This window comes from Emys orbicularis, chromosome 1 (assembly GCF_028017835.1).
Source record: "Emys orbicularis isolate rEmyOrb1 chromosome 1, rEmyOrb1.hap1, whole genome shotgun sequence".
In the NCBI taxonomy this organism is placed as follows: Eukaryota; Metazoa; Chordata; order Testudines; family Emydidae; genus Emys; species Emys orbicularis.
Window position 1 is genome coordinate 371,309,421 of NC_088683.1, and position 26,003 is coordinate 371,335,423.

The 26,003-nt window shown below is 44.7% G+C and overlaps 1 protein-coding gene and 1 pseudogene across 1 annotated transcript; one reads left to right on the plus strand and one right to left on the minus strand.

Moving 5' to 3' along the window:
- The first annotated feature begins 419 nt into the window (after positions 1-419).
- Positions 420-1,418, plus strand: LOC135895383 (olfactory receptor 52K2-like; annotated as a pseudogene).
- A 12,748-nt stretch (positions 1,419-14,166) lies between these two features.
- Positions 14,167-15,114, minus strand: LOC135895149 (olfactory receptor 52M1-like). Its single transcript, XM_065423219.1, has one exon. It carries the CDS (start codon positions 15,112-15,114, stop codon positions 14,167-14,169), a length of 948 nt encoding a protein of 315 aa, XP_065279291.1.
- Between the last annotated feature and the right edge of the window lie 10,889 nt (positions 15,115-26,003).

Here is a 26,003-nt window from a genome sequence, read left to right on the forward strand (position 1 = left end):
TTGACTACACTCAGATTTTGAACCACTGGGTGAATGTGGCACTCCCTACAGCATGTACTTTCTAGCCTGTCTTTCATTGCATTAAGGAACAAACATGCATAACCAGTATCCACACTCATTTTTTCCTGCTGGTACCTATTAATGTTTCCCACATCATAACACATTATTGACACATTGAGCAGCATAAAATATGGAATTGGCATTAATAGGGGTATTTGTTCATAATTCATTTGTATGAATAATGAAAAATGTCATTTTTCTGTGTGTGAAGAGCGACCAATCTGCTTCACCAATGTGAACAGCCTCCAGTAGTGCATATAGTGTCTCATATTAACATTGTCTCTCCATCCAGGCATTTGTACTGCGACCATCACCCTAGATCCTGGGCACATATAGGAAGACAGGGGAACATATGGTACATGCAAGATACACTCTTCTGCCTCAGAGTTTGAAACTTTCTACTCTACTCCATGTCAGATTCCAACAAAACTGACTTCACCAACCCATCCACCTTCATCCTTATAGGCATTCCTGGCCTGGAGGCAGCCCATGTCTGGATCTCCATCCCTTTCTGCACCATGTACACCTTCGCCGTCCTGGGGAACTTCACCATCCTGTTCATAGTGAAGATGGAGCCGAGCCTCCATGCACCCATCTACTATTTCCTCTGCATGCTGGCCGTCACCGACCTGGTAGTGTCTACGTCCATCCTGCCCAAAATGCTGAGCATCTTCTGGTTCAATTCTAGGGAGATCAATTTCAGGGCTTGCCTCACCCAGCTGTATGTCTTTCACTCCTTCTCAGTGATAGAGTCAGGGATCTTTGTGGCTATGGCTTTTGATCGCTATGTGGCCATCTGTGATCCCCTGAGACATGCAACCACACTGACAAATCCTGTGGTGGCTAAGATCACCCTGGCCGTAGTGCTGCGTGGTGGCATACTCATATTGCCCTATCCCTTCCTGTTGAGGCAGTGGCCATATTGCAAAACCAACATCATCCCCCAGCCATACTGCGCCCACATGGCTGTGCTGAAGCTGGCCTGTGCCGACATCAGTGTCAGTAGTTACTACGGCCTCTTTGTGCTATTCTGTGTGATGGGTCTGGATGTCATTTTTATTGTCGTGTCCTATATCCAGATCCTCAGGGCCATCTTCTGCCTCCCCACAAAGGATGCCCGTCTCAAGACTTTTGGGACCTGCATCTCCCATCTTTGCGCCATCTTAGTCTTTTACATCCCAGGTCTCTTCTTCTCTCTCATGTACCGGTTTCACCAGAATGTGCCCCTGCATTTCAGCGTTCTCATTGCCAATGTGTACTACTTGATGCCCTCCATGCTAAACCCCATCATCTATGGGGTGAGGACCAAGCAGATCCGGGGCAGGCTGCTCCGGCTCTTTACTCATAAAGGTACCTAAAGTTTTATCCTGATCCTCTGACTCTATGACCGAGTCTGTGAAGAGCTATCTGGTGACATGGTGTTGTGCCCTCTTCCCTGAATAACTTACTGGGCAGTCAGAGAGACATTAAACCATTTCTTGATCTTACTATGCATTGTCAGCTTTGGAATCAGTCTGGGTACAGCTCATTGACACATAGGGTTTCCACCATTTAATTTTTGCTAACTGGACTCCTGAGGCTCCTGCACCCTCTCTTACTATTCCCTCAAGGCTCTGTCCCCTGCCCCAACTATTCCCCCAAAGTTCTGCTGACTTAAGAACATAAGAACATAAGAACGGCCGTACTGGGTCAGACCAAAGGTCCATGCAGCCCAGTATCCTGTCTACCCACAGTGACCAATGCCAGGTGTCCCAGAGGGAGTGAACCCAACAGGCAATGATCAAGTGATCTCTCTCCTGCCATCCATCTCCATCCTCTGACAAATAGAGGCTAGGGACACCATTCCTTACCTATCCTGGCTAATAGCCATTAATGGACTTAACCTCCAGGAATTTATCTAGTTCTCTTTTAAATCCTGTTATAGTTCTAGCCTTCACAACCTCCTCAGGTAAGGAGTTCCACAGGTTGGCTGTGCACTGTGTGAAGAAGAACTTCCTTTTATTTGTTTAAAACCTGCTGCCCATTAATTTCATTTGGTGGCCCCTAGTTCTTATATTATGGGAACAAGTAAATAACTTTTCCTTATTCAGTTTCTCCACATGACTCATGATTTTATATACCTCTTATCTATAATCCTCTGAACCTTTTCTAATGCCAGTATATCTTTTTTGAGATGAGAAGACCACAGTGTTCAAAATGTGGGCGTACCATGGATTTATACAAGGGCAATGAGATACTCTCCGTATTATTCTCTATCCCTTTTTTAATTATTCCTAACATCCTGTTTGCTTTTTTGACTGCCTCTGCCCACTGCGTGGACATCTTCAGAGAACTATCCACGATGACTCCAAGATCACTTTCCAGATTAGTTGTAGCTAAATTAACCCCCATCATATTGTATGTATAGTTGGGGTTATTTTTTCCAATGTGCATTACTTTACACACTGGAAAAACTTCTCTGTTTCCCTTCCTCCATCACGCGCTGGATCAGCTCTGCCTCCTTCCCCCCCAACTGGGATCACTCTGCTCTGGGGCTGGGAAGGAGCTTACAGTGAGTGCAGTGAGGACCCAGCTCTGGGGCCCACAGGCCACTCAGCAGCAGAGAGAGAAGCCAGGAAGCCACACATTAATAGCAGAGGCTTGGGAGCAGAGTTGTGAGGCAGGTAGGTAAGGCTGTGCATCATACAGCTTGTGGGCCCTAAAGCTCAACTACAAATCCCTGAGAGAAGAGATCTTTGTCTGCCTTATTTCCTTAGCTTTCAGCTCCCTTTTGTTCCTCCCTTCTGGGGGCCTGTATCAAGCATGGTCCCTACAATGGGTGTGGGCTGGAAGCTCTTTGTTATCCAAACTTTGGTGCACAAATGAGTTTTTAAAACATATTGTTCTAAATAATTAAACCAGTGCTTACTGCCTGGTTCCATACCAAGTGATAGATAAAGTTTGCCACTCTTGCCCACCTTTTTTGCTTGTTAAGGATAGCTAAGTGTTGCAGCTGCATAAGAAATGTAGTTGTCTAAAGAATATCTTGTGTGTGAAGTTGTGGTATCCAGGGGCGGCTCTAGGCACCAGCAAAGCAAACAGGTGCTTGGGGCAGCCCATTTGCATGGGCAGCAGGGATCCAGCATGGGAGCTGAGAACCAACAGGGGGCCCTGGGAGCTGTAGTTCCTTGGTTAGCTCCCTGCCTATAGAGCCAGCCCTGGAGCAGGGAAAGAACTATATTTCCCAGCATTCCCTTGGCCGCTATCAACAGGAAAGGGAGGGGGAGGGAGTATGGTAGCTGAAACCTCCTGCTGCAGCTTGCTGTGAATGGAGAGCTCACTGCTAGAGCGGGGTGGCACTGTGAATGGGGAACAAGTATGTCCAAGGAGTAGAAGGCTTTGCCCCAGATATTCCCTTCAGAAGACATCCCCAGCCTGGATTAGGGATACTGGTGTGACCTCACCTTGCAGCCCCCAAAGAAAGAATTGGGTGGACTAAAGGGACAGTGCACCTCTCTATCTGAAGCCTAGCAAGGGAGGAACATGGATCCCACTAGAATTTAAAATGAAAAGTAAAGGAGTGGAGGCTCTGGACCTGGGCAGCTTTAGATACAGTACCAGGCATGTAGGAGGATTTCCACTTCTGAGCCATGGAAGCAGGAATTGACTTTTCCTTTCCAGATTTAGCTAATATTCAGAAAGGGAATCTAGCACCTGCCTTCCAGATTTGAACACCTCAAAATTCAGGAGTGCTCAAGCTCAATTTGGGCAGCTGTTACTTTATTTCTCCCAAATCAAATATACTGATCCACTGTAACTTGCTGTAGAAAAGGTAGGATAAAACTGAGCAAGAAATGCTCCCCAGTGGTTTTTAGGACTGGAATTGCTATTTTCAACAGCCATTGACTTTTTGTTTCGTTTTGTTTTATTTGTTTAAAAGGAAGACAGTGATATTGCATTGGCAAATTCCCCATAGAAACAAAGAGTGGAACAAAAGAATAATAAAGGCACCTCAACTTTTCCTCATTTAGGGAGGACAGTCTTATAATATGCATCCAGATATCCTCCAATCACACAAGCCGAAAATTGTTCCACTTTACTGCAGTTCTGTAACCATATGGGAACCAATCCTATCTGTGTTCTGTGCACATCCAAAATTCCTGCTGAATGACCCGCCCTGGGAGCGAGTTACCAGTGACCCAGGGCTGCAGCAGAAGGAGGGTGCGGGTGGAGGGGGCAGAGCCCAGGGCTGGGGTGGCAGGGGATCCGGGTGGGGGGAGGCTCAGAGCTGGGGCGGCAGGGGGTGCAGGTGGGGGGGAGAGCCTAGGGCTGGGGCAGCAGGGGGGTGTGGGTGGGGGGAGGCCCAAAGCTGGGGAGTCAGGGGGTGCAGGTGGGGGGGAGAGCCCAGGGCTGGGGCGGTAGGGGGTGAAGGTGGTGGTGGGGAGAGCCCAGGGCTGGGGCGGCAGGGGGATCTGGGGGGGAGCCCAGGCTGGGGTGGGGGCAGCCAAATTTTTTTTTGCTTGGGGCAGCAAAAAACCTAGAGCCAGCCCTGCTGGTATCTGTCCTCTCCCTTCTTTTTTCCCAGCTACATAAATGTGTTCAGGGTTATAGCTCCTTCCCGCCCCCGCCCCCCCTTTGTAAATTGCTGATTAAGGAAAGTTGTGGTTACAATTGTTGTAAAGAAACATGTGTTTAGTGCTGTAAACAGTAAACAGGGGCAGGCATAATTATATGCATGATATGGCTATTACTATTCATTATATGGGCGTTCATATTACTAAAGAAGGGCTTTGAGTATGTTTTACAAATGTTTGTATTTACATAATAACTTAAATAAAAGAGTGTAATGTGATTAACCTGATGCTTACTCAACAATTGGGTGGAGGAGAACAAATACTGCAGTAAAGGGGTCCATTTTCTCAATCCGCCTCTGGGTTCTCCTGTTCCTTCTTTCCATCTCTACATCATCATTGTATGTGAAGTTATAAAGTTTTGTTATGTATGTGAAAAATGCAAAGTCATGCATTTATGGATTAATAACAAGAATTTTTGTTATAAGCTGGGGACGCATCAGTTGGAAGTAACAGAGGAGGAGAAGGACCTCGGAGTATTGGTTGATCACAGGATGACTATGAGCCGCCAATGTGATATGGCTGTAAAAACAGCTAATGCAGTCTTGGGATGCATCAGGCGCGGTATTTCCAGTAGAGATAAGGAGACGTTGGTACCATTATACAAGACACTGGTGAGACCTAATCTGGAATATTCTGTGCAGTTCTGGTCTCCCATGTTTAAGAAGGATGAATTCAAACTGGAACAGGTACAGAGAAGGTCTACTAGGATGATCCAAGGAATGGAAAACCTGTCTTATGAAAGGGGTCAACAAACATGTGGACAGGGGGGATCCAGTGGATATAGTGTACTTAGATTTCCAGAAAGCCTTTGTCAAGATACCTCACCAAAGGCTCTTCAAAGTCTGCAAACGATACTAAACTGCTCAAGATAGTTAAGACCAAAGCAGACTGTGAAGAACTTCAAAAAGATCACACAAAACTAAGTGATTGGGCAATAAAATGGCAAATGAAATTTAATGTGGATAAATGTAAAGTAATGCACTTTGGAAAAAAGAACCCCAACTATACATACAATATATTGGGGGCTAATTTAGCTACAACTAATGAGGAAAGAGATCTTGGAGGCATTGTGAATAGTTCTCTGAAAATGTCCACGTAGTGTGCAGTGGCAGTCAAAACAGCAAACAGGATGTTAGGACTCATTAAAAAAGGGATAGAGAATAAGACGGAGAATATATTATTGCCCTTATATAAATCCATGGTACGCCCACATCTTGAATACTGCGTACAGATGTGGTCTCCTCATCTCAAAAAATATATACTGGCACTAGAAAAGGTTCAGAGAAGGGCAACTAAAATGATTAGGGGTTTGGAACGGGTCCCATATGAGGAGAGATTAAAGAGGCTAGGACTTTTCAGCTTGTAAAAAGAGGAGACTAAGGGGGGATATGATAGAGGTATATAAAATCTTGAATGGTGTGGAGAAAGTGAATAAGGAAAAGTTATTTACTTGTTCCCATAATATAAGAACTAGTGTAGGGGAAGATTTTGGCAAACCAGTTAAGTGCCTCAAACCACTATGGCTTATTGTTAAAAGCAACCTAGTCAGCAGGTTGTAAAGTGGCCATGCAGCTTGAGCAAGGCAGGATGGGAGGGGGGTTTGGGGTTCCCCAGAAAGGGCAGCTTGACCCCGAGTCCTTCCTGATAAGAATTGTGTTGAAGTTGCTGATACATGCATTTTAAAAGAGCAGGATGTGCCCCAGGAATGTCTATTGGGGTCTCAAGGCTGCAAACTCTGGAAAAACCCACACCTGGTTAATCAATAATCAGAAGGAGCCTCTTGCTTGACCATTGAAACTGCTTACTTAACAAGTTTTCTTCAAGGGACATGTCATTCTATTACTAATGTATAAATAAGGGGGGAAAGTTTGAGATAGTTGGACTCATTTGGGGACTCTTTTGGGACTCTTTTTGGACTCTTCCTCTGGATACATCTTGCAGTCCCCACCGGCAGATAGAAGATTTGGCCACTGGAAGCCTGCCGCTGTGTCACTCGAGAGCCACACTCAACTTCGGTAATTATCAAGGGTTGGGGGTGTTTTACTAATCTTGTTGCGGATGTGTGTAAGTGCTTGAGAATAAGTAAAGTTTAGCTTTAAGCGAAAGGACACTTGTGTTGTCCTGTTTGTGCCAGCCATCTATCAGTCAGACGGCCGTGTCTCCCCTGATTTATTTCCTGACACCACCTTGCACAAAGTAAAAGTTACTAAGAGCTTTGGGTTGAAAGAACCCCAGGTAACACTAGGGGCCACCAAATGAAATTAATGGGCAGCAGGTTTAAAACAAATAAAAGGAAGTTTTTCTTCACACAGCGCACAGTCAACCTGTGGAACTCCTTGCCTCAGGAGGTTGTGAAGGCTAGGACTATAACAGGGTTTAAAAGAGAACTGGATAAATTCCTGGAGATTTAATCCATTAATGGCTGTTAGCCAGGATGGGTAAGGAATGGTGTCCCTAGCCTCTGTTTGTCAGAGGCTGGAGATGGATGGCAGGAGAGAGATCACTTGATCATTACCTGTTCACTTCCTCTGGGACACTTGGCATTGGTCACTGTGGGTAGACAGGATACTGGGCTGGATGGACCTTTGGTCTGACCCAGTATGGCCATTCTTATGTGTTCTTATGTTATTCATAACTTGAAATACAAAAATGATACATGCATACAAATAGGATAATCATATTGAGAAAATCATAACCTTTCCAATGACACCTTGCATGACTTATCTTTGATAAAATACCGTACAATTATGTCATAATCACATCATAATATCACTAAAGAATAAGACGTGCAGTTTCACACACTAATCCCTTCCTGAGGAGACACTGACTTCACCTGCAGCACAGGAGCTGGTCTCAACCCTCCCACCCCATCCCTGGAAGCATACAGCTATTCCCTACACAGGGCCGGCTCTGGCTTTTTTGCCGCCCGCGGGGGGGGGGGGAGGGCGGAGCCCGGGGGGGGCGGCCGGAGCCCCGGGGCGAGGGTGGCTCTCCCCCCGGCGGCCGGGGACAGGGCGCCGGGGGGGGGGGAGGGCGGCGAGCCCCGGCGGGGGCTCGGCTCTCCCCTCCCCCCCGCAGCCAGAGCGCCGGGGGCAGGGCGGCGAGAGGGCGGCGAGCCCCGGCTGGGGCTCGGCTCTCCCCCCGGCGGCCAGAGCACCAGCTTGGTTGCCTGGTGCCTGGAGCCGGCCCTGTCCCTACAGCAGAACAATCAAGAAGAATTATTCCGAGCACCTCAGCAATTGCTGGGACTCTCCCCTTAGCCTCAAGGGTACCAGCAGAACGCTCCTTCTTACTGCAGGCAGACATTTTAACAGCCTGAGCTACATGGAAGAAATAATAGAATCATAGAATTATAGGACTGGGAGACATCTCGAGAGGTCATCAAGTCCAGTCCCCTGCACTCACGGCAGGACCAGCACCATGTAGAACATCCCTGACAGCTGTTTGTCTAACCTGCTCTTAAAAGTCTCCTATGATGGAGATTACACAACCTCCCTAGGCAATTTATTCCAGTGTTTAACCACCCTGGCAGTGTGGACGTTGTTCCTAATGTCCAACCTAAATCTCCCTTTCTGCAATTTAAGCACATTACTTCTTATCCTATCATCAGAGGTTAAGGAGATCAATTATCTCTCTCCTCCTTGTAACAACCTTTTAGGTTCTCGAAAATGGTTATCATGTCCCCTCTCAGTGACCACCCTCCTAGTGAAAAGTTTTTCCCTAATATCCAACCTAAACCTCCCCCAATGCAACTTGAGACCATTACTCCTTGTTCTGTCATCTGCTACAACTGAGAACAGTCTAGATCCATCCTCTTTGGAACCCCCCTTCAGGTAGTTGAAAGCAGCTATCAAATCCCCCCTCCTTCTTCTCTTCTGCAGACTAAACAATCCCAGTTCCCTCAGCCTCTCCTCATAAGACATGTGCTCCAGCCCCTTAATCATTTCTGTTGCCCTCCGCTGGACTCTTTCCAATTTTTCCACATCCTTCTTGTAGTGTGGGGCCTAAAACTGGACACAGTACTCCAGATGAGGCCTCACCAATGCAGAATAGAGGGGAATAATCACTTCCCTCCATCTGCTGGCAATGCCCCTACTTATACAGACCAGAATGCCATTAGCCTTCTTGGCAACAAGAACACACTGTTGATTCATATCCAGCTTCTCGTCCACTGTAACCCCTAGGTCCTTTTCTGCAGAACTGCTGCCTAGCCACTTGGTCCCTAGTCTGTAGCAGTGCATGGGATTCTTCTGTCCTGAGTGTAGGACTCTGCCCTTGTCCTTGTTGAACTTCATCAGATTTATTTTGGCCCAAACCTCTAATTTGTCTAGGTTCCTCTGTATCCTATCCCTACCCTCCAGCGTATCTACCACTCCTCCCAGTTTAGTGTCATCTGCAAACTTGCTGAGGGTGCAATACACACCATCCTCCAGATCATTAATGAAGATATTGAACAAAACCAGCCCCAGTACCAACCCCTGGGGCACTCCGCTTGATACCGGCTGCCAGCTGGATATGGAGCCATTGATCTCGCCAGCTTTCTATCCACCGTATAGTCTATTCATCCAGCCCATACTTCTTTAACTTGCTGGCAAGAATACTGTGGGAGACCGTAACAAAAGCTTTGCTAAAGTCAAGGAATAACAAGTCCACTCCTTTCCCCTCATCCACAGAGCAAGTTATCTTGTCATAGAAGGCAGTTAGCTTAGTCAGGCATCACTTGCCCTTGGTGAATCCATGCTGACTGTTCCTGATCACTTTCCTCCCCTCTAAGTGCTTCAGAATTGATTCCTTGAGGACCTGCTCCATGATTTTTCCAGGGACTGAGGTGATGCTGACTGGCCTGTAGTTCCCCGGATCCTCCTTCTTCCCTTTTTTAAAGATGGGCACTACATTAGCCTTTTCCAGTCCTTTGGGACCTCCCACAGTCACCATGAGTTTTCAAAGATAATGGCCAATAGCTCTGCAATCACATCTGCCAACTCCTTTAGCACCCTCGGATGCAGTCCATCCATCCCCATGGACTTGTACTTGTCCAGCCTGACTGTGAACCATTGGAAACTACTCTCTAGGAACGGTTTTCCAGCCAGTTATGCACCCACCTTATAATACATTCTTCTAGGTTGTCTTTACCTAGTTTGTTAATGAGAAGGTCTATGTGAGACTGTAATAAAAAGCCTTACTGAAATCTAAATATATCACATCTACCACTTCCCGTCCATCCACCTGGCTTTTTACCCTGTCAAAGAAAGCTATCAAATTGGTTTGACATGATTTGTTCTTGACAAATCCATGCCGACTATTACTTATCTTCTAGATGTTTGCATCTAGATCTTCTAGATGATTCCTTAATTATTGCTCCATTATCTTACCTGGTACAGAAGTTAAGGTGACTGGCCTGTAATTGCCTGGGATGACCTTAGTTCCTTTTTTATAGATATGTGCTCTTTTACAGTCTTCTGGAATCTTTCCAGTCTCCTATAACTTTTCAAGGATAATAACTAATGCCTCAGATATCTCTTCAGCCAGTTTCTTGTGTATTCTAGGATGCATTTCATCAGGCCCTGGTGACTTGAAGACATCTAACTTGTCCAAGTAATTTTTAACTTGTTCTTCCCCTATTGTAGCATCTGATGCTACCCCATTTTTATTGGCATTCACTATGTTGGGCATCCAAACGCCACCAATGCTCTTGGTGAAAACCGAAACAGAGAAGTCATTAAGCACTTTTGCCATGTCCCCAGTCATCTCTGTATGGAGCTAGCTCTGAAAGGCAGAGCACCAGGAGAAAACATTTAGGTCCTTTTATGAGTAAAGACCTGGAGCAGCATCTCCCTGATCTGTTTCTTCCTCACCCCATCAATGATGGGGTCTAGCAAGGGTGGCACCAGAAGGTACACTTTGGCAATGAGAACATCATCATATTTGACTTGGCTGTTTGATTGGAAGTCCAAGGCTTGGTGGCTTTAAGGGAACAGTGTTTTGACTTCAGTATAAAGTATTGTGAAAACTGTTTTGTTGCTGGCTTGGTAAATCTAAGTATGAGAATAGCCACCCTCTTGGGGGATTGTCAGACCCATTGTTTGCAGTTTGTTCTAATTGAGCAATCTCAGTGTGGGGTCCCCTCTACCCCAGTCATTGCTTGCTATAACAATTCCTCTACTTTAGGTAGCACAAGAGGTACCCATATCCAGGTAAACACACAACAACACCTGTACACCATTCCCTGCTTCATTGATCATAAGAACAGAAGAATAGCTATACCGGGTGAGACCAAAGGTCCATCTAGCCCAGAATCCTGTCTTCCGACAGTGGGCAGTGCCAGGTGTTGTAGGGGGAATGAACAGAACAGCTAATCGTCAAGTGATCCATCCCCCCTCAACCATTCGCAGCTTTTGGCAAACAGAGTTTGGGACATCATAGAATATCAGGGTTGGAAGGGACCTCAGAAGGTCATCAGGTCCAACCCCCTGCTCAAAGCAGGACCAATCCCCAGACAGATTTTTTATCCCAGTTCCCTAAATGGCCCCCTCAAGGATTGAGCTCACAAGCCTGGGCTTAGCAAGCCAATGCTTAAACCACTGAGCTATCCGTCCCCCATCAGCCCTGCCCATCCTGGCAAATAGTCATTGATGGACCTATCTTTCATGAATTTCTCTAGTACTTTTTTGAACACTGTTATTGTATTGGCCTTCAGAACATCCTCTGGCAAAGAGTTCCACAGCTTAACCTTGAGTTGTGTGAATAATTCCTTTCCTTTGTTTTAAACCAGGGGCCAATTAATTCCATTAATATGTAAAAATACAAAAAAAAGTCATATTGCTTCTAGATAAACCCATGGTACACCAACATATTGAATACTGCATGCAGATCTGGTAGCCCAACCTGAAAAAAGATATATTAGAATTGGAAAAGTTAAAGTCCAGAGTCACATGAGCTGGTCACATGCCCTTGCATGCTTCTATGAACCATTATTGGAGATTTTTAAGCACAGGTTAGACAAACACCTGTCAGGGCTGGTCTAGATAATACTAAATGTGGTAGGTATGGAGGTGCCATGGTGTTGCTTTGGGGCGCAGAATGTCACACTTCCCACCTTAGTTTACTGCAGAAGTGTTGGTCACTGAGTAATGTGGAGCAAGGTTTTGAACATACAACTAGGAAGAGTTGCAAAACATTGTAGTATATACCTTTGAACACTTTATAGATCAGCCTAGTGATGTCAAAAGTCAGCAAGTGTGCTTTCTGTGGGTCATTAGAAAACATCCATCTCTTTGTATCTGTGCAACATTTTTAACCATTGTCCTTTTCCAACAGTTGATAATGCAATAAATATATTCATCAATGGAATGAGCTGGTGTACCTCAGTCTCCCCTTCCACACAGCAGACTAGGTTTATTATGGTTTTCCTGCTGTAACAGGCTTTGTGCCTGTGTACAGGTATTAGATGAGAAGCAGTATCCCCATAGCGCTCCTTGTTTACTACTCCAAGCATGCCCAAGAGCTTTTCCCAAGAATTTTGCATGTTACACCTTTTTTAGGATTTATGATCAGAATCATATTCTCTGTTATAATGTTTACCATTAGCAACAAACTTTGCATCATGAGATTTAACAATAACACCAACAGAGTATGGGACATCACCACTGCCCATCCTGGAAAATGGCTTGATGGATCGATTGTCCATGAATTTATCTAGTACTTTTTTGAACCCTGTTATAGTATTGGACTTCAGAACATCCTTTGGCAAAGCGTTCCACAGGATAACCATGAGTTGTATGAATAATTCCTTTGCTTTGTTTTAAACAAGTGGCCGATTAATTCAATTAATATATAAAAATATCACATTACCTCTATATAAACCCTGGTACACCCAGATATTGAATACTGCATGCTGATCTGGTAGCCCAACCTCAAAAAGATATATTAGAATTGGAAAAGTTACAGAAAAAGGCAACAAAATGATTGGGAGTGTGGAACAGCTTCCAAATGAGGAGAGATTAATAAGACTGTCTATATTCAGCTTGGAAAAGAGACAGCTGGGGAGGGGGGGTATGAGAGAAGTCTATAAAATCATGAATGGTGGGGGAAAATCGAATATGGAAATGTTATTTATTCCTTCAAATAACGCAACAATTGGAGTCAAGTATTAGGGGGTAGCCGTATTAGTCTGTATCCACAAAAACAACAAGGAGTCCAGTGGCACCTTAAAGACTAACAGATTTATTTGGGCAGAAGCTTTCATGGGTAAAAAAACTCACTTCTTCAGATGCATGGAGTGAAAGTTAAAGATGAAGGCAGTCTATAATGACAAGAGAAAGGAGTACCTCACAAGTGGAGAACCAGTGTTGACAGGGCCAACAACTGGAGGTTACCCAAGGAAATTAATAGGCAGCAGATTAAAAAAAAAAAAAAGGAAGTATTTCTTCACAGTCAACCACTGGAATGCCTTGCCAGATGATGTAGTGAGGACCAAGACTATAATAGGGTTCTAAAAAGAACTAGATAAATTCATAGAGGATGGGTCAATCAGTGACTATTTGACAGGATGGGCAGGGATGGTGTCCTTAGACTCTGTGTACCAGAAGCTGGGTATGAGCGATGGGGGATGGATCACTTGATGATTACCTGTTCTCTTCATTTGCTCTGGGGCTCCTGGAATTGACCAAAGTCAGAATAGAGGATACTGGGGTGGATGGACAATTGGTGTTACCCAATATGGCTATTCTGATATTCTTATATAGACAGCAGATGTATCTGCGCCCTCCTGTAACCCACTACACCCCACTCCCCTCCCAGAGCTGAGATAGAACCCAGGAGTCTGATGGGGTTTCTCTCTCTCCAAAAAATTAACAAAGTAAGAACATACATTAAAATTAAACCTAACCAATGTCCCTTAAGTGATTTGCCACAAGACTGTGGAAAATGTATTAGAGCTGGGTGGGTCTAACATTTATTTATTTTTCTTTCTTTCATACAGGCATTAGATACAGTGCTCCTGTCAGCTAGCTGCTAAGTTTTCTGCCAAAATATTAGAGTTTTTAAGAGCCTAAGTAGACCCTGGAATCATGGTTAAACTCCCCTCCCCTGACCCCCCCCCCCCGAAACGGCTCCCTTGCAGCTGTGGAGATTGGAGGGAGGGACATGGAGATGATCCAGCAAGTGACAAGGGGAGGGGAAGAGAGGAGAGGATCGAGCGACAGGGAGGTCCTGCTGGGAAGAGGCAGAGCAGGCATGTGGCCTTCGTGGAAGGAGTGGCAAAGGGCAGGGACTTGGGAGTCCAGTTACAAGCAATAAGAAAGGTGGCAAATCAATGGGTTGTACATAGAACGATTCCCCAGTTTGTCACACTGACACAGCACAGCAAGGACAGTAAAGTGTTTAATGTCCTTTGACAGCCCAGTCAGTGATTCAGGGAAGAGGGCCCAGCACCATGTCTCCAGCCAGCTCTGCCCGGAGCTTGGTCTGAAAATCTGAGCACCAGGAGGAAACTTTAGGTCCTTTTATGAGTAAATAGCCATAGCAACCTGTCCCGGATCTGTTTGGTCCTCACCCCATAGATGATGGGGTGTAGCATGGGGGGCACCAGAAGGTACACGTTGGCAATGAGAATGAGGAAATACAGGGGCATAGTGTTACCAATCCGGTTCATGATGGAAGAGAAGAGATCTGGAATGTAAAAGACTAAGATGGCACAGAGGTGGGAGCCACAGGTCCCAAATGTCTTGAGCCGGGCGTCCTTTGTGGGCAGGCTGAAGATGGCCCTGAGGATCTGGATATAGGACACAGCAATAAAAAACACATCCACACTGGGAACAAAGAATGTCACAGAGAGGCTGTAGTAACTACTGGCACGGATGTCGGCGCAGGCCAGCTTCACCACAGAGATGTGCTTGCAGTACGTGTGGGGGATGATGTTGGTCTTGCAATATGGCCACCGACTCGCCAGGAAGGGAATGGGCAGTATGAGTAAGCAGCCACGCAGCACCACAGCCAATCCAATCTTTGCCACCATGCAGTGTGTCAGGATGGTGGAATGTCTTAGGGGATCACAGATGGCCACATAGCGATCAAAAGCCATGGCCACAAAGATCCCAGACTCCATCACTGAGAAGCAGTGAATGAAGTACAGTTGGGTGAGGCAGGCACTGAAATTGATCTCCCTGGAATTGAACCAGAAGATGCTCAGCATTTTGGGCAGGATGGATGTAGACAGGACCAGGTCGCTGACAGCCAGCATGCAGAGGAAATAGTACATGGGCTCATGGAGGCTCGGCTCCCTCTTCACAATGAACAGGATGGTGAAGTTCCCCAATAGGGCTATAGCATACATGGTGCAGAAGGGGATGGAGATCCAGACATGGGCCATCTCCAGGCCAGGAATGCCCAGCAGGATGAAGGTGGAGGGATTGGTGAAGTCAGTTGTGTTGGAATCTGACATGGAGTAGGGGAGAAGGTGTCCAACTCTGAGGCAGAACGGTGTCTCCTGTACGTACCGTATGTTTTCTTGACTTCCTGTATGTGCCCAGGCTCTAGGGTTATGGTCACAGTACCACGGCCTGGATGGAAAGACAATGTAAATATGAGACACTACATGCACTACTGAACGCTGTTGTCATGGGTGAAGCAGATGGTGGCTCTTCACACACTGAAAAATGACATTTTTGTTATTCAGATAAATGAATTATGAACAACTGACCCTACTAATGCCAATTCCATACATGATGGTGCTCCATTCATCAATAATTCTAACACATTGTGATGTGGGAAACCTTAATAGGCACCCACAGTAAACAGGATTGTGGATACTGGTTATCCCTCATCGTTCCTTAATGCAATGAAATCCAGGCTAGAGAATCCATGCTGTAGGGATTTCCACATTAACATGGTTGCTCAAAATGTGAGAGTGGAAAATAACCAAACCTTTGTGTAGTTATGTGGCAGGGGAAACATCCCAGCGAGAAAACACATCGTGGAAAAGACCTGGGCTCCACGGAAGCACCGGCTCATTCCCAGTAGTGGCCAAAACAAAGATAATGTGCAGATGCCTAAGGAAGGGGATGGACCATAACCTGCTCTGGACATGTGCTTAGTTATGGTCACCTAATCTTTATAAAGAATATAGCAGGTTAAAAGGGAGTTTCTGATACAGTCTATGAGAATGGGGGAGACTCCCCTAGTGCAACATACTGAAAATCTAGGACAGTTTAGTTTAGAGAAGAGAGAAACAAGGGAGCATATGATAGAGGAGAGGAAAATAAAGAATGGAACTTATTACATTCAAATGTACAAAGAGAGAACAGTTCCCAAGCAATAATATCTATAGACACTTCATCTTTTAAAAGTGCTAATTCCCCTAAAATGAGGCAAATTATGAGCTAAACGGATTGGGGGGGGAAATGGAGACAGAAAAATGGGAATGAAAATTGGGAATTCTTTAGAGGAATTCATTAGGCAGCTAAAAAGCCATGATTTCACAGTGAAAAAAGTAGATAACTTTGGCTAAAAACCCGGTTCAGTGAGAAAGGGGAGGCAGCAACTGGGGTGGGGGGGAGTGGGAAAAAGGAAATATGTATGGCAAGCAATACAAATTGGATGTTATGAACATTGGAAAGGGTTGTTAAAGTGATCAGGGAAAAATCAATGTTCGACAGAGCTACATATCACCAAAAAAGGTTATTAAGTATATTAAGAAGAAAAGAAATCCCAGAAAAGTTTTACACCAATTATGAGAGGAAGAAAGTAAACTTGTTAATGTTGCAGAAAATTCGGATATGTTGAAGAAATAATTTTGCTCTGCATTCAGAAGTAAGCAGAAGGAGGTATTCATATCACACGAGGTGATGAAACACTTTCCACTCCTTAGAAGTCAAGGGGGATTTTAAACAGAATCCATACTAGAACCTTAGAGTTACGAACTGACTGATCCACCACACATCTCATTTGGACCCAGAAGTACGCAATCAGGCACCAGCAAATCCTTTAAAAACGAGCAAATACCTGACAATTCTGTGTTAAACATAAAGTATTTAAAAACGGGAAGTAAAAAAAAAAAAAAGATTTCAGAAGGTTAGGAAACAATGGAAAAGCTGGTATTGGATTAGTTTAAAATGAATATCTAGGATTATAATTAATGCCAGTGAACAAGGTTTTATGGATAATCAGTCTTGTCAAATAAATCTGACTTAATCCTTTAATGAGAGTACACATTTGGTTGATCTAGGAATCCGTGCAAACGCAATAAACTTTGATTTCTATGAGGAATATGATTTAACATTGGAAAATATACTGATTAAAAATGAACACACTGCAATATCAGTAGAGCATAGGGAAAAAGGATATAAACTGGCTAACTAACAGATCTCAGAAAGCAGTTGTCAGTGGGCCATTGTCAGTGAATGGGGTGAGTGGGGTTCAGCAGGGATCAGTTCTAGGCCTGATGCTATTCAATATTTCCATCAATGATCTAGATAGAAATAAAAAATCATTGAATAAAAAATCTGTGGATGCCCCAAATATTGGCAGAAAGCTCTTTTCAGGGTCCCTGCTTTCCGTAATAAAGTGCCTTTGTCTGTGGGTCGGGCCTGCATTCCTGTTTCAGAGATTAACTTTGGATTTGACGGTATTAAAACATTTTGTTTTCATGGGTCTAGGTCACTAGACGCTTTTACCTCTGCACATGGCATTGGTGAAACTGACTGTGTCCAGTCCTGGGATCCACATTTCAAAAAGGATGTTGAAAAATTGGAGAGGCTGAAGAAAAGAGCTACATAAATGATTGGAGGCTGGGGAAAATGCTGGACAGGGGGAGACTTAACTTATGAAAACAGACAATCAAGCGGAGAATTTCATGGGGAGAAAACAATGGGTAATAATGGTCTCTGTAATCTACCGGTAGCAGAGAAAGGCAGAGCAAGACCCAATGGCTGGAGGCTGAAGCCAGAGACATTCTTGTTTGAAATAAGGGCCAAATCTTTAGCACTGAAGGTGATTAATCATTTGGACACACCACAAAGAGAAGTGCTAGATTCTCCAACTCCCCATATCTGCAGATCAAGACTGGATGCTATTCTGGAAGATCTGCTCGAGGCTTGACTAGACCTAATGGGCTACAGTGGCACTGCTGTAGCACATCAGTGTAGACACTACTAACACCAATGGAAGTGGTTCTTCCATCTGTGTGGGCAATCCACCTCCCCGAGAGGTGGTAGCTGGGGCAATGAAGAATTCATCCATTGGCCTCATACTGTCTACACCAAGGTTAGGCTGATCTATCTACATCTCTCAGGAGTGTGGGGTTTCTTGCTCTTCACTATGTTTCATGAAAATAAAATGCAGTTGTGGGTTGCATTAGCATAGGCAGAGCATGCAAGTCACAGGAGGTGAGCACTGCTCTACTTGGCACTGGTTAGGCCTCAGCTGGAGCACTGTGTCCAGTTTGGGTCACCCATATATAGGAAGGATGTAGAGAAACTGGAAAGGATCTAGAGGAGAGAGACAAAGATAACCCAAAAGATGGAATAAAAACCATATGAGCAAAGGCCAAAGGAACTGGGTATGTTTAATTTGGTAAAGAGGAGACGGAGGAGGGTCATGACAGCCATCTTCAGATACTTGAAAAGCTGGAATAGAAAAGGTGGAGAAAAGTTGTCCTCTCTTAGCACAACAGGTGAGACAACAGTGGATTGAGTTCAAACTACAGTATAGCAGATTAAGATGAGATCTCAGGAAAAAGTTCCTAACTGTGAGAAGAGTAGGACAATGGAACAGATGGCTCGGGAGGTTGTGGAAGCTCCTTTGCTGGAAGTTTTCCAAAGGAGGCTGGATAGGCATCTGTCCTGGATGATTTAGACACAACAAAATCCTGTATCTCAACAGGGGGTTAGTCTAGATGACCTCTGCGATCCCTTCTCACCCTGTGGCTCGATGATTCCATGATATAAAATCCCAGTGTAGACCAGTTCTTAGTCACACACAAGTCTTCGAGCTCAATTCAGGATAATTCGGTTAAATTTAATGGTCTGTGTTATACAGCAGGTTAGACTGGAGGATCCAACGGTGTCTTCTAATCTTAAACCCTATGAATCTATCAATGAAGAAAGTAGATCAAACATTTATATTTACTGTGTCTTGCAACACACAAACAAGGGAATATTCAATTGCATTGAAAGTCTGAATATATGAAAACTTCTTATAATTGTTCCACTGAGGAGCTTTAGCACTTCCATGATTTCCAGTTAGTGTGACCAGAAAGTAAGTGTTGAAAATCGGGACAGATGTGGGGGACAATATGTACCTACATTAGAAAAAATCCCTGAATATTGAGACTGCCCCAAAAAACCCTGAGACATCTGGTCACGCTATTTCCAGTACATAAAAATCAGATACCGTGCCCCCATTAACAGCCAGAATCCTCAAATGCAAGAGGAGGAGGAGACAGTTTCTGCATTAACACACAGCTGGCTCCTGAGATCTTTACTCAGTTCTGACTCCAAGGGGAGTTTTCCTCATTGCGGAATGAGGAAAGTATGGGTCACAGCCTCAGAATTTGGCCTTGTCTTGTAATTCTAGTAATACCTTTCATCCTGAAGGATCCAATGTGCCACTGAAATACATCAACCAGCGAGCCTGAGGGCCCAGCAAGGTGCGACATTTTACCCTGTGACACTAGAGAAAATTCATTCCCTGTTGCAGTGGCCATGGGCAGTTTAATGGATGTGAAGAGCGGAAAGGACCACAGACTTACTCTCTATCCCATCACATACATGTTACACTGGGTTTGTCAAACAGGTGAGCTCCTAAGCAAGAGATGGGTACCTGTGAATACTGAGATGGAAGTGTCTCCCTGGGAATCCCCCTCAGGTAGCCGTGTCCAACGCCTCTCTCACTCCAGCACCTGTAGCAGCATCCGATGCCGAGAGCCGACACAGGGGTGTTCACCATTTATAATAGCTCTGTGCAATCCCAGTGGGGTTCACTCAGCCTCTAGGGGATTAGCAGCATCTGGATGTAAACAGGCTGGAGACAAGCCTGTCTGCGCATTTGTGCTATTCTTCCAGCTTTAGCAGTAAACAGTAATTAAGGGACCTTCCCAAAGGGAGATGAGAACTCTGGGGCTCTCCACTTTGTCAGAGAGCAATTGTCTGCTCTGTGTATTTTTGTATATTTTAAAATTGTACTTGATTACGAAGAAAACTAGGATAAAGCCGAGAACTCCATAGCGTGTGACACCCTGTAAATGGGGTTGTTGCTAAGGGATCAGAGATCAGTAATTCTCATCAGTAACTATCATCAGACTGTGCAGCATATTTCTTTGAAGGACTTTGAAAACACCAAGCAAAGAAAAGTCACTATGAACATATCCCCATTATACAGTTAGGTAAACTGAGGGAATGAGAAGCAGGATGACAGACAGAACCCAGGAGTCCTGATTTCCCTTCCGTAATGACGGTCTCACCCTCAAACCAAGAAGGAAATGGACTCCCACTCTGGCATGGCCTGTTCGTTGGGTGGGGTGCAGGGGAAAGGCTGGAAGAGGAAGTCTGAGCCTTGTCCATCCTCTCAAGGTGAATCTGAGGTTTCCAGAACTAGCTGGAATTTGTGAGCTCCCTGCTCCTGGAAATTGTCAACTCCAGGACTCCACTATCACTAAAAGAATGTTCCTGTGGGTAGAGTAGAGCCGGGGGCCTATCTTGGGGACAGAGGCCTCACCCTCCCCACAAAGCTGCCCTGGAACAAGGTTGGCCCTATAGGCAGGCTAGAGACTGGATTAGTGTTTGCACTGGATTAGCTCTCTCCCTCTCAGTTCATTTCCTCCCATCTCTCCCAGGCGGAATTGAAATATAATGTTCCAGGACAGCCCCAGCTGGTGGGTGCTTGAATTCGCATAGTTGAACTCTGTGCCTGCTCATCTGGCTAATTGGGGGTATTTCGCGGGTGCGGAGCATCTGGGCTTTTAAGCACTGGAATGAGATTGAACAAATTCTCCTGTCTGATCCCAATGGGGCACCATGTCCACCAGTATTCAAGTTTCTAAGACTGTATAGCTGGCAAATATGGTTTAACCTTCCTTTGTAGCTAAAGTAAAAGGGGGGTGGGGTGGGGCTAGGTCCTGATTTGACTGGATTATTGTGTTTATAATTTATGGTCATTATTTGTATTGTGGAAGCCTCCAGAGGTCCCGCTCCTTGACTGTTAGGAGCACAGTATGTTTTCGGGGGAACTAGATTGGGGTTAGCGAGAACAGGCCATCGAGTGGTGGCCTCACCGAACACACAGCTGGGAGTGTGTGGCTTTTGTAACTCTGATTTAGTTCTAATCACTCCTCCTTCTTAGAGTGCAGACTGAGCCTCCTTCTTATGAATTCCTATGGCAACCCCTGGTATGGGAGGGGAGACCAGAGGAGAGGGCAGAGGTAACAGGGCTGTGGTGAAGAAATGAAGGAGCCATCCTGGAGATGGAACACCTGAAATCCTCCAAGGAGCTAAAACTCTTGGGTAATGCAGCAGGCTCTGGGAAAAGATTCAGCCAGTTTTTAAATGTAGCTAAGCAAGCAGCTGGGTTGGTTGAGAAAGAAACCAGCAGAAAATTTCAATTTTCTTAAACATTGCAGAACGTGATGCAGTGGACGTCTTTTCTAGCATGCAACTCAGGCTTTGTCTAAACTAGCACTTTTGTCACTAAAGTTTTGTTGGATGGGGTATGGAAAAAACACCCCATGACCAAGAAAAGGGCCATTGTGGACAGCATTTTATCAGCGGGACATGCTTGTTGGGGGAGGTTTAATTATGGCAGCAGGAGAGCTCTACATGGCAGACCTTACATTGGTGTAGCTGCAGCGGTACGGCTGTGCCGCTGTAATGTTTGTGGTGTTGACATAGCCTCAGTCAGGCAGAAGGAGCTGGTTATTACATACTTATCTCCCTCTTGTGGGGAACTTTCCAGGTTTCTACGCTACCCCCATGGAATCAGAGCCCTCGCTCCCGTTCCCTTTACCTACAGTCCTGGATGACCCTGAGGACTCCCCTTCCACTCTCTTATGTGGCAGAGTCCTCGTAATCCCGACAAGGCTGGGCCCAGGATTCAACCACTAACCTTGGGGGGCTCAACCACTAACCTTGTCATGGTCCATTAGGACAAGGGCTAGGATGTTCTGGGGTGCTCTCTCCGCTCTGGAGACTTCTCTGACCCACTGATCATTGCATATATCAACAGACCTTTTGTGTCAGTATCTGGGGAGCCATTCATCCCATCAGTCACCATCAACATCTTCATGGCAAATCCCAATGGAACATAGCCTCCTTACAACCCGAGCGCTGCCCGGATTGGTCTCTGGTTAAGAGATTCTGGTTGTGTATACAATATATCATCACTCCCGATCTTGTGTTGCTCCTTGATACTGAGCAGCTGCTGGAAACCAGGAGCATTGAAAATGTCAGCCTGGAGTTTCTCAGCCTCCCTCAGCCCCCTCATATCACTCCCCATCCACGGGAGCTGGGGTACCCATTGTTCTATAGATTTGCTGCTTTGTAGTAAAACTTCTGCCACAACATCCCCACAAAGGCTGCAGAAGGAAACAGGGCAGCAGTTGCTGTTGCATGAGCACCCACATCTTTCAAGCAGCCTCCAGCCCTTTCTATGAAGCTACGTTCTGCCAAGCGATTCCTCCAAACAAGTTAATACTGAGCTGGTTGTAGTTTGCAGCTGCAGGCTGCTTGACGGTAATGGCCAGGGACTTTGTTTTACCTGGATTAATAACCAGATTAATGCGCATTTCTTCTTTCCCAGCCAGATCAGCTCTCAGATGCAGTGATTCCCAGTGCTACACCTGCAATTGCCACTGAAGTCAAGGCAATAACAGCCCCTTGAGTGTTGGTAACAGGCACCTAAGGCGGGATGCACAATAGAAGTGGCAGCGAGAGGGAGGCATGTGTGAGGGGTGGTAAGTTATAAAGGAAATGGAGAGATGGAGCAAAATTCACAGAGAGAGAGAGAGCTGGGACGAAACCCACTGGAACAGGGACTCCCTGCCTCTGCCTTTCTGGGGAGCAGTTTCCAAGGGAGAGACAAATCCTCTCCCTGACCCTAATCCAACACTGCCTGGTTCAGGAGACATTTCCTTCAGGGGAATCCAGCTGGATCAGTCCTGGAATCTGAGCAGCTGGAGAAACACAGAACAGAGGAGGCACATTCTTCCGACAGTGGCCAATGCCAACTACCCCAGAGGGAATGAACAGAATAGGTAATCCCTTAAACTCAAAGTCCCCTAGCATCTGTGAGGCACTCCCAAGTTTGCTGTCAAAGACCCACTCAAGCTCTTGGAGCTGGAAGCCCTTCCAGCGGCTGTGTTTGGGTCCCAAACACTCCGCTCATGTTCCTTTGAGTCGGAGCAGCAGAAACACCCTTCCTATGGCTCTGGGTTCTAGGCCCACTCTCGGGATGCAGCTTTCATTCTAGTGCCTCCCTCTGGGAGTGAAGACTAATACACCAAGCACCAAGGCCCTGAGACTAGTTTCAGCTCAGCTTCCGCACACTCTCCACTTGATTGAGCACAATTCCCGAGCTCCCTCTTGGTTCACTCTTTTCAGAGTAGCAGCCGTGTTGGTCTGGATCCACAAAAAGAACAGGAGTACTTGTAGCACCTTAGAGACTACCAAATTTATTTGAGCATAAGCTTTCATGGGCTACAGCCCACTTCATCGGATGCATAGAATGGAACATATAGTAAGGAGATATATATATATATATATATATATACATTCAGAGAACATGAAAAGATGGGAGTTGTCCTACCAACTCTAAGAGGCTAATTAATTAAGATGAGCTATTGTCAGCAGGAGAAAAAAAAACTTTTATAGTGATAATCAAGATAGCCCATTTAAGACAGTTTGTCAAATCGGCAATCTTGATTATCACTACAAAAGCTTATTTTTCTCCTGCTGACAATAGCTCATCTTAATTAATTAGCCTCTTAGAGTTGGTAGGACAACTCCCTCCTTTTCATGTTCTCTGTATGTATATATATCTCCTCAATATATGTTCCATTCTATGCATCCACAGTCGTCCACAAAAGCTTACACTTTGATTCACTCTGTTTCCAGTTTCTCTTTTTGGGGGATTCAGAGACATGTTAGAAAGTATGCAAATGCTAGTTAAGGTCATTCCATGTGAGATAGGCTAGAGCTTTGAAATGTGGACTTGTATTGTTAAAGAACTGGAAGAAGATAGCGACTGTGGCAGTCTATGTTTACCTATATCTTGTTAGAGTTTAACAATGTAAGCCAACGATTTCTACAAGAGTGTATTCAGGTAATTCAGAGATCAAAAGGAAATATTATTAGATGAATCTTAGGTGAAGTAATATCATTGTCTATATGTCTCTTTAAAGTTTCTGGTCAAGCATCTACAAACTGCCTAATTGATAATTACCTTATCTTAATCCAGGTAGTTAATTGCCGGTGATAGTTAGGAAATAGAAGTTTACTTCAAAAGTATATTGTTCATCCCAGGAACTATCTAAAGGGTTCTTGTAACATGATGATTTTTACCTCAATCCTGCTTAAGCTTCATCAGATTTCCAAGTACTCCCTGGACCTCCCTGGTATGGCATATTTTGACATTGGACTATAATGTATGAACTAATTCTTAAAGAATGCTATGCAACTCTAAATCTCATCATCTCTATTATGAAATTGACTTAAGAACTCTAGAATATAAGAACAAAGGAATGGCCAGACTGGGTCAGACCAAAGGTCCATCTTGTTCAGTATCCTATCTTCCGACAGTGGCCAGTGCCAGGTGCCCCAGAGGGAATGAATTGAACAGGTAATCATCAAGTGATCCATCCCTGTCACTCATTCCAAGCTTCTGGCAAACTGAAGGTAGGGACACCATCCCTACCCATCCTGGCTAACAGCCATTGATGGACCTATCCTCCATTAATTTATCTAGTTCTTTTTTGAACCCCATTAGAGTCTTGGCCTTCACAATATGCCCTGGCAAGGAGTTCTACAGGTTGCCTGGAAAGAAATACTTCCTTTTGTTTGTTTTAAACCTGATGCCTATTTATTTCAGTTTGTGACCTCTAGTTCCTGTGTTATAAAAAGGAATAAACAACACTTGCTTATTTACTTTCTCTACAGCAGTCATGATTTTATAGACCTCAGTCATATCTCCCCTTAGCCGTCTCTTGTCCAGGTTGAAAAGACCGAGTGAAGGACATAAATCCACACCGTGTAGAGGTCAAGCATAAGGGTTTATTACACACAGTGCTGGCGGAGTGTCACCTGGCTTATTAGGCTCAGAGACACTGTCAATCAATTGATTACAATGGAATATATAGATTTACCATGGGCGGGGGAAAGTGACGGAGTACGCAGTTCCACACCCCAAAACGGGATAGGTTTTGCAGGAAAACAAGATAGCACAGTAGCCAATGGTTAAAAAGGTTACATAATGTCTCTGCCCATGGTCTCAAGTTAGCAAGTTAACATTTAATTAATAGTTTGATAAAATGTTATTAATATAAAATATATATATGTTGAATTCTGATTTGGGGTCCATAGGAATGGAGCAGCTCCTTTGATTGTCCAACAGGTACATTCCTAGGGGTTAAAGCCACGAAACAGTGAAAGGATATGGTAATACAGATTGTCTCCTTTATGTCTTAAGGCAGGGCATTGGTCCCTTGGAAGAGAGGTGGAAAGATGCCATATCATTATACTGACATGTGCCAATTTTCATAAACTCAAGGTTGGATCTGTGGGAAGACTGTTTTCCCTTCAGGAGAAACACAATAGGAACAGGGATCCTTTGTTCAATTTGAAACATTGGATGAAACATAATTATTCAGTTATTGCTTCAACATCTGGCATTTCTACATACCAAGCATATCTTAGCAAAGGCAATGTTGGCTTGTTTACCCCAGCTTTTCTCTTAGCTGATCAAAATTAGCTAGGCCTCTGGTCTCCAGACCAAACTCTGGACTTTGGGTCTGGAAAAGAGCTGGCACAATCCATATACCAGGTTGCTATATAAAATGCACATGGATTTTAACCCTTCATCCAATCTTACTAATTTGTCTTCATACAGAAGCCATTCCATATCCTTAATCATTCTTGTTGCCTCTTTCTGAACCTTTTCCAATTACAATATATCTTTTTCGAGATGAGGCGACTATATCTGCATGCAGTATTCAAAATGAGGGCGTACCATGGATTTATATACAGATTTATTACCTCTATTCATGGCCGTATGTAAAATGATCTTTTCACCAATACTCTGTCACTTTACTTTTCAATAAATCTTAGTTTAGTTAATAAAAAATTGGCA